The sequence below is a fragment of the Bidens hawaiensis genome, unplaced genomic scaffold (assembly GCF_021521415.1).
Source record: "Bidens hawaiensis isolate Kalapana, Puna unplaced genomic scaffold, B.hawaiensis_p1.1 tig00011150_1, whole genome shotgun sequence".
Taxonomy (NCBI): Eukaryota; Viridiplantae; Streptophyta; class Magnoliopsida; order Asterales; family Asteraceae; genus Bidens; species Bidens hawaiensis.
Window position 1 is genome coordinate 101,855 of NW_027491862.1, and position 9,815 is coordinate 111,669.

General features: G+C 36.4%; 1 protein-coding gene across 1 annotated transcript; it reads right to left on the minus strand.

Annotated features, from left to right (window-relative positions):
- Nucleotides 1-8,837: 8,837 nt before the first annotated feature.
- Nucleotides 8,838-9,384, minus strand: LOC143537159 (large ribosomal subunit protein eL27x-like). The gene has a single exon (XM_077030988.1). It carries the CDS (start codon nt 9,354-9,356, stop codon nt 8,949-8,951), a length of 408 nt encoding a protein of 135 aa, XP_076887103.1. The 5' UTR covers nt 9,357-9,384; the 3' UTR covers nt 8,838-8,948.
- Between the last annotated feature and the right edge of the window lie 431 nt (nt 9,385-9,815).

The following is a 9,815-nucleotide window of genomic DNA, read 5'->3' on the forward strand; positions in this document are numbered from 1 at the left end:
AGAATCGAAAACCCAATGCAAATTTGTGATGCATGTATGCTAGGCAAACAAACAAGATCGGATATCCCGAAAGAATCTAATTATCATGCAAAGGTACCACTCGAGCTCGTTTATGCCGATGTTTGTGGTGCGATTCCTCCTGGGACACATGGTGGCAATTGATACTTTTTACTTGTTGTTGATGACTACACCCGCTATATGTGGGTTTTCACAATAAAAACAAAAGACCAAGTTGCGGGCTTACTCATTGATTTCGTGAAAAGAGTAGAAAATGAAACGGGCGAAACTCAAAACCATACGAACCGACAGCGGGGGTGATTTTATATCCCATGTGTTGGAAGATTACTTTTCAAGTATAGGTATGGCACATCAGTTTACGGCCCCGTACACCCCACATCAAAACGAGGTGGTGGAAAGAAGAAACTGAACCAAACTTGGTATGACTCGAAGTTTGTTAAAGGCGGTGTCACTACCACAAGATCTGTGGGGAGAAGCGGTTCATCACTCGGTTTATTTAGTAAACTGGTCACCAACAAAATCTTTGAAGGATTCGACTCCGTATGAGTGTTTTAAAGGAAGAAAACTGAACCTTCCACACGTTAAAGTGTTCGGATGCACGGGGTATGTAAAAGTCCTTGGTACCAGTCAAAAGAAATTAGACAACTGAAGCATTGTGATGGTTCACATAGGTACTCAACCTGGAACAAAAGCCTATCGTATGTTTAATCCGATCAAAAGGAGAATGCACGTTACGCGGGATGTCAAGTTTGACGAGTGTAAAAGGTACATGTGGGCTGATCTTGACAAACAAGAGGGCGAAAAGAGTCCTGAATGGACCGATTTTATTGTCAGGTGCTATATTGAACCTGAACCGGAGCAGGTGACAACTAGGTTTGACACCGGGTCCGTAGACCGACTTGATACTGCTGAGTTGGTTTGTATCAGAAACGAAAGTGAGTCGTCAAGTTCAGAAGGTGGCAGCCCACCTGTAAGTCCGACTAGGCCCGACACTGGCCTAAACGAAGAACCGTTGCAAGTTATCCAGCCGCGTCGAACTACTCGAAAGACGGTTTTACCCAAGAAATTTAGTGACTTTCTGGTTGAAGGTATACCGACACCCGCTGAGAAAGACCCGACAACCGAGGAGGTAAATCTCCTATTATTATTCGATGGGGAACCGGTAAATTTTCGAGAAGCCAATAATGAAAAACATTGGAGAAAAGCAATGGAAGCCGAGATCGAATCGATTGAAATAAAGAAGACATGGCGGTTAGTCGAAGCACCACCCAAAGTAAAACGATAGGTTTAAATTGGGTCTATAAAATCAAAAGAGATGAAGCTGGGAAAATAACCAAGTACAAGGTCCTGCTCGTAGCTAAGGGGTATGTTCAGAAATATGAGATCGATTTCGAAGAGGTGTTCGCGCCAGTGGAGAGAATCAAAACCGTTCGACTTTACTCGCTTTAGCAGCAAACCGAGGTGGGGAAGTGCATCACTTGGATGTAAAATTCGCGTTTCTCCATGGTGATTTGAAAGAAGAGGTGTACTTATTTCAACCAGATGGGTTCGTTAAGAAAGGTCAAGAAAGAAAAGTGTACAAGTTAGCAAAAGCTTTATATGGTCTACGCCAAGCACCAAGGGCATGAAATACTAAACTAGACGGGTCATTAAAGGAACTCGGTTTCTATAGATGTAAACAAGAACAAGCGGTTTACAAACGGTGTTCCGATCAATGGCTACTACTCGTTGGAGTTTATGTGGATGATCTGATAGTCACCGTTACAAGTCTGCAAGAAATTGCAAATTTCAAAAGACAAATGGAGTAGTTCGAGATGAGTGACCTCGGGTTATTGCATTAGTATCTCGGGATCGAAGTTAAGAAAAGTGATCGTGGGATGACGAAAAAGCAAAGTAGTTATGCAACGAAGATCCTAAAAGAAGAAAATCTTTGGGAAGCCAACTCGACTCAATTTCCTATGGAACCGGGCTTAAAGTTGTCAAAGGAAGATGAAACTCCGAAGGTAGATCCGACCAGTTATAGAAAGATAATCGGAAGCTTGCGGTAATTAACTCAAACGAGACCTTATTTGAGCTACTCAGTTGGTTATGCAAGTCGGTTCACGCAATCACCAACTCAAGCTCATTCTCAAGCAGTTAAATATATTCTCTGATATCTAAGAAGTGCACTAGACTTTGGTATTACTTATTCGAGAGGCGGAAACAGTATGTTGCACGGGTATAGTGATAGTAGTCATGTGGTGGATATGGTTGATGGTCTGAGCACCTCAGGTCTAATTTTATACTATGGTACATCACCCATGTCATGGGTTTCCCATAAAAAAGGAACGGTGCCGTTATCATCATGTGAGGCTAAATTTATGGCAGATACATCAACTGATGTCAAGCCTTATGACTTCGGGGTTTGTTGTCAGAGATGACCGGGGAAAAGGAGGAAATCATGGCGTTGAAGGTGGATAATTCATCGGCTATCGCCTTGATGAAGAACCCAGTTTTTATCGAGAGAAGAAAGCACATCAACACACGGTACTATTTCATTCGGGAGTGCATCGAGAGAGAACAAATAAAGGTGGAGAATGTCAGTGGAGATTTACAAAGAGCAGATATCCTTACAAAAGCGTTGTCACGGTTGAAGTTTAATGAAATCCGAAGCTTCATCAGTGTCACAAGATTAGGGGTGATTGTGTTAAATTATGTAGTCCAATTTAATAATCCCTTCTTATTCTATATGTTATAATTCATGTGTTTTCTTGTTTTGTTGCATATGGGCTTCCTGGATATTGAGCTTGTCTTAGGGCATCTTATTGAAGCCCATCTAGGTCTCTTTATGGTCTAGATTTCCTCTCAGTTCGCCTCCTCTGATGAATACGTTGCCGACATTCCAATACAGTTCTTGTTGAAGATGGAATGAATGTGTTGGAGTATATGACTGCTAATTGGTTGATTGATCATTGCCTAATATACTTGCAAGAGTGATTGATAATTACTGTGGATTGATCGACGCTCCTCGAGGACGAGCCACATATAAATACCCCTTTACATCATGTTGGTTAAGGCCCAACAATGTAGTCTCTAATCTTCTTTCTTGTTCTTAGGGTTTCATCCCCTTCGTTTTTTCTTCATTTGTATTAGTTTGTTTTAGTTTCGTCATTGGAAGAAGCTTTTGATTACATGTTTATGATAGATTGTTATTGTAATTTTGCGTAAGTATGGGGACCTAGTTGTCCTACTTACAAACCTAAGGGGTTTTGAGTTAGTTTTTCTCCTATTATTGTCTAACAAATAATTGTATGATTATAAATAGGGTTATTTGTAATCAAGTAAACACAACTTAATAATCAATACAATAAAGGTTTGGACTTGAATCATATTGTTCTTCATTAACATGTCCCAAGATGACCATCTAGTTGGATCCATAAAATATTAATCTCAGCTTTTTAAAATTCATAATAATCATTACAGTACTTATTCGTTTAATTTCATCTTCAAAAATCAAGTAGTTATCTAGATTTGTTGTGGTTTATGCCACGCATATCTTTTTAACTAGTAATTTAACATAATACATCTATTTACATATTTAATCATTTAAAGTATAATCAGAATAATAAGATAAGTAGACTATTTAAAATTTAAACACAACTTGTTTTATTAGCAAAACAAAGGTGTGCATAAATACTCGTGTTTCTTCCATCTTCCCTTATTCCAGTTCAATCGCTCATCTACTAATTTAGGCAGCAATTTCCCCCAAAACTTTCTCAAGATATAAAAGATTAATAAATTTACGACATGATGTTCTATTTTCTGGTGAGTTGCTTTTGTTCCTGTTTTGTGTGCCGCTGATAAATTTTCAGATACTAGGTTTTGTAACATTTGAATTTTATAAGCAGTACACAAAACAAGAACAAAAACAACACGCTAGAAAATGTAAAAAGTAGAATGGCATTGGTGAAGTTCGGTGCTAATAACATGTTGTAGTATAGACGGAATAAAGAGGAAAAACAAGTTCATTCATATTTTAATCTATACTCAACATAGACATTATATATTAGCGCAGGAATTGTAACCGTATTGAATATCCTGTTTAATCTCATAGTCGATCGGGGTGTTATGTATGTATTAAGTATAGGTTTATAGCAAGCTAGTGCAGTTTATCATTATTAAATTATATTATAACATATAACATAAGCACCTAGGTTTTTCTTATATGAACCACACATGATGGGTTCTTAGATCATAAACCTCTCATCTCCATGAGTTGTTTCGTCTACCCCCATGACCAATGTTGGTGTGACGCCCTATTTTTTCTACTCCATTTGTCCAAAAGGGTAGTCACATACGCTAGCTTTAGCGTATAGACAAGCATTGCATCCGATGGTTTTCAAGTAGAAGCTTGTCATTTTGCTCCACAACATGATGAGAAGATATGATCTTTGAGTATTTCGTAAAACTACAATCTATAATTAGTTTTATGCTATTTAATTGATGGATGATGAATTATAGGTTTTATGCCATTGTATTTAAACTAGAGATCAGTAAGCTATATTACCATCTACAACTATATCAAATAATATGTTAATTTTTAATCATCAACTTAATTATATTATTTGAACTATGTACTCTTTCAAAACCGTGAAACCGTCCAAACTGGTCATCGGTTTGGTTTCATGGGCGGTTTTTTTTCTTAGCTTCTCGTTGGTCGGTTTCAAAATTTCCAAACCGTATTGAACGGTTTAGTTTACGGTTTACACCAGAAACCGCCGTATAAAACCGGAACGGACTGTTGGATTCAATTATTTGTTTTTAAAATAGATTTTACTAGTATTGTATATAACACTTAAATAAAATTGATTAAGACAATTTTATCTATAAGTAAACTGGTTAGGTGGCTATCCCATTTATATGAACCCAATAATCCTCGAAGGTTAATTGGTGAAATCCATTTTAAAGTTACTGAACTGAAATGGGTTTTGAATATGCTTGAAATTGGTTTATGTGTTGGTTATGTTTTTTTTGAGGCTTAAGCATTTTATCTTCGTGTCAAACTGTTAAGTTACATGAATTCTTATAAATTGTTTTTCTGTTAGCTCGTGTTCTTTTTTGGATAAGTACTTTGTTTGCTTTTATATAAGTCTAAACCGTGAAACCAAATCGAATCAAACCATCCGGTTCGGTTTGGTTTGGTTTTAACTTTCAACGGTTCGGTTTCGGTTTTGAATAATAAAAAGCCTTTACTAGCGGTTTATGGTTTGACCTAAAAACCGGCCAAACCAGACCGTGAACACCCCTACTTTACAGTAATCTTAAAATTATTTGACTAACAAATTCAAACATTATTAATCATCAACTTATAATTTTATTATTTACAAATTTTAAATGAGTAAAAGTAGACTGTTTAAAATTCAAACACAATAACTTGTACTACAAGTAAAACAAATAAGGTGCTTATAAATAGTCATGGTTTGTTCCAATCCCTTATTTGCCTTCAATCGCTAGCAACTCCTCCAAAACATTGCCAATAACTTTGGTATAATTACTCTTGGTGTAAAGGATTAATGAATTTACGATATGATGTTATTCTATTTTTTGGCACTTTCTTGTTAGCTGTTTTTGCTTCTTGTTTCCTGTTTCGCTAATAAAATTCAGATACTACACAAGTTGGTTATTCATTATCATATCACTTATGATCGAGTATGGATCCTTATATGATTATTATATGCAGTCATGGATGTTATGATCAGACACTGAATTCATCCTTTGCAATGAGTTGTAATCCTTATCAAAGTATCTGACTTTTATCAGCGAAACGGGGACCAAGAACAAAAACAACTCGTTAGAAAGTGCAAAAAAATAGAATAATATTGGTAAAGTTCGGTGCTGATTGATAACATGTTGTAACATAGAGAAAAAAATATCATTTCTTATTACCGCAAAACCAAAACCAAACACCCTTGGTCCGATTTGAATAATCCTTTGCAGCAACCAATCTGAAACCAACTTGTTTCAGAGATGTTGCTGCACAAACAACCTACACGCTACCCTTCCAACGGTAAACACTTGCAATCCAATCACCGACTCATAAATCATTCACCACCGATCTCCGTTAACTCCATTCACGATTTCTCAAAGGTGCAAAATCAAACCATCGGTGTTAATATGTCCCACTATGACCATCTAGTTCGATCCATAAAATATTAATCTTAGCCTTTTAAATTTCATATTCATAAAAAAAAATCATTACCGTATTTATTTATATGATTTCATCTACCAAAAATCAACTAATCATCTAATCTAGACTTGTAGCATATTTCATAAGAAAATAATCAATTAATTATGGCAAACAAGATTCATATCATTCATTTCATAACTGAAATTTACATAAAAAAAACATCCTAAGTACTAGTAAACTTGGTAACAGCCTTAGTAACAGCAGTCTGAATCTCCCTAGACGACAAAGTATTCTTCTTATTATACCTCGCAAGCCTGGAACTCTCTTGAGCCAGCTTCTCAAAGATATCATTAATAAACGAGTTCATAATCCCCATTGCCTTGCTCGATACACCGATATCCGGATGAACTTGCTTCAACACCTTGAATATGTAAATCTTGTACGTCTCTACAGACTTCTTGCGCCTCTTCTTCTTGTCAGCTGATGATGCATCCTTTGGAAGCTTCTTTTCAGCTCTTGGTGCTTTTTCGGCTGCGGGTTTCTTTTCGGTGGGTTTCTTGTCTGCCTTTGGTGACAAACTTTATATAAACTGGAAATCTTTAAAATAATTTCAAAGATTTGACTTTGGACATTGAATTTTGAATTTGAGTTCAAGTTGGGTAGAATATTCCATCAGGACATGAGGTGCACGCTCCCAAAGCAGCATGTATGAGGTTTCGTAACAATCGTTTATCTTGCGAAATCAATGCATTTGACCTTCTACTTACCTTCTCACCTTTTGTTTTGACAAGTGGCTTCTGCTCTCCCCTTGATTAATCATTGATATTTTTTATCAGCTTTGAGCATCTCATGCAAACTTTGAAATGGATCCTCCCAAAATCTAGTTTCATATAGTAATTCATGATGAAACGATCATATGTCTTTAGGCAATCAGTTAAGGATCGAATCCAAAGCCAACTTAGTGTTGATGGGGAATTCTAGCTTCTCAGACTGTCAATATAGCTCCTCGTTTTGGGGATGTGAGCACTTACTTGAGTACCTTCCTCCATACGACATGTCATGAGTGCTTCTATAACTTCAAAGCGCTCATGTCAAGTTTGTTGTTCAGACATTTTCATCAACTCCTAGATCATGTCATAAGACTTGTGGCATTCCAAAATCTTATGGACCATAGTTGTCAACATTAGACATGGCACATTTGAATGAGTTATCCACATGTTTTCTCCAAGCGTTCATAATGGCCATGGGTGCGTAATTCTTTTTATTTAGCCTTGAGAACCATTCTCAGGTTGTGGAATCATTCCAAGAAGTTTGTGTCATTTAGTTTCTCTTGGAACATGATATACCAAAGAGATTGCTTGGAGTTGACAAGAGTAATATCCATGGGATAGGGCTATTTAGGTAGGTAATGTTTGCCATTTGCATCACATATACAACTCCAAGAACTTATGGGATTGTTCGGGACAACTGTATATTCCGTTTTAGCACGTTTAGTCACATCCATGTCTACTAGCCTATGTGATTAGCTAGAGAATTTTTATGATTTCTCAATTTAAACCATGTATTCACGACTAATGAATTCTAATAATTTTAAAACATCAGTAATAAGGTTTCCAAACTCTATACACCTTATAACCTATAATCATTTAAGTTAAAACATCCACTAAAAACACATACATGACATCTTGATTTAAACACAGATTTAAACACATGATAATTCTAAGACCCTTATAACATGATTTTCTATATGCTGATTGAAAAAAGACTTCACAATCAGACCAAACCAAAAACTCGTCTAAACCAGACGGAAACAAGTCTAAAACAGCTAGAAATGGACTAACTCAGCAGTCAGCACCAAATGCAACTTGCGTCTAGGCACCAGATGCACACGTTGCACCCTATGCCTTTTAACCACCTAGCGTACTCCCCTACTCTTTATCTCTGAGCGAGTCTTGTAGATTGGCGTAATAGGTGTTGTTTCAATGTAATACTTCAGTTTGTTTTGTTCATTGCAGAAATGAGAACTAAAGTTTGATTTCAAAAGGCTTCCTTTGCAGATCAAACCCAAGGAACACATTTTTTTAATAAAAAGAGTAACTTAATTATTATGATGTTTTAACTATCACAGAAAGGAGTGACTCATATGTTAAGTCGATATCAAATGCAGAAACTACTAATGAGAGTTATCCCCAATTTTTAATGTTTTTTTATGAATGCAACCTTCCTCATGTTATGCACTTAGATCAATAGCATAGGATACCAGGTACTAAATTGTTTCCAGCGCTCTATTTATTTTTCCTACATACTGTGTTAGTGGTACCAAGTTCTTTTGTTTCTAAGCTCTTAAAAGAGCCAAACTTATTTGAAGATTACGAGTGAAGGCGATAAATGAGCATCCTAAATCTAATATATCAAATATCAAAAGCAAGTAAGCACACTTAAATCCATAAACCACCAATTCTCCAATCAGTATGTTATAGTAATTTCTAGTTGCTAGTCCGATAGTGGAATGGGCACTAACGATTAATCAAATATAATCAACTATTAACTAGCCAAAATATCTACAACCATATTCTCCAATTTTTAGTTACTATGCAATATCAAAAGCAAATAAAAAAGCATAAATCCATAAAACTTAATATAATCCAAACAATTAATCCTTCAAAACACATTCAAAGTTCTCAACAAAAAAACTCAAAACTATCATAACAATAATAATAATAATAATAATAATAACGGAAATAACAACCTCAACCTCATCACTTTAAAACCGGAGCTTGGAAAAAAACCACCGGTTCTTCCCAGTCTTAAACCGCTCCTCAAACCTAGCCTTCGTCTCCTTACACGCGGTAACCTTCTTATCTCTGGACTGCAACGCGTCAACCGTCACAACGTCCTTCAGATCTACATCAAGCGTGTACCTAGTCGGCATGATGTGGTTGTAGTTCACCAGCTTAATAAACGCCTTCACGCGTGACTTTTTGGCTGTCTTCTTTGCTGAATCCTTACGGATTACTTTCTTAGGGTATTTGGATATTCCGGCGACTAAACAGTGGCCGTACGGACGGTCGCGAGTGCCGTCGTCGAATTGTTTCACGATGACGGCCTTACGGCCGGCGAAACGGCCGCCGAGGACGATTACGGCTTTATTTGGTTTTAGAAACTTCACCATTGTTGGTTGGTTTGATTACAGCCGCCGGTGGTAATAAGAAGTTAGGGTTTTGAGAAATGGTTAAGGGTTTGGTTTTATAATGATGGATTAGGTTTTCGTACAGAGTTTTAATATTGCAGATGAGGCCCTTGGAGTTTATAAGTTGTGAAAATATAGGTTTATTACTTTGCTTGATATGTATTCTTTTTTCAATCGTTTAATGAGTTAAATGTTAGTTACACACTTGTAATTCTATCATGGTAATTTTGTATAATGAATTTGATATTTACCAATTTGGGCCAAGCTTTTTTTCCACATATGTAAGGTTTGTTTCAAATATTAAATTACCTTATATGTAGGTTGAATATGGGAGTAAAGTTGTACATGAAAGTAAAATCGTCGTTTCATGCCAATTTAAGTGACAAAGTTTATTTAGAGCTCTAAGAAATCAAATAATATTATGGGCAATTATCATATGGT

Excerpts from the sequence above, each read along its gene's own strand:
- LOC143537159 (XM_077030988.1), bottom strand. The coding sequence starts at position 9,356 with ATGGTGAAGTTTCTAAAACCAAATAAAGCCGTAATCGTCCTCGGCGGC.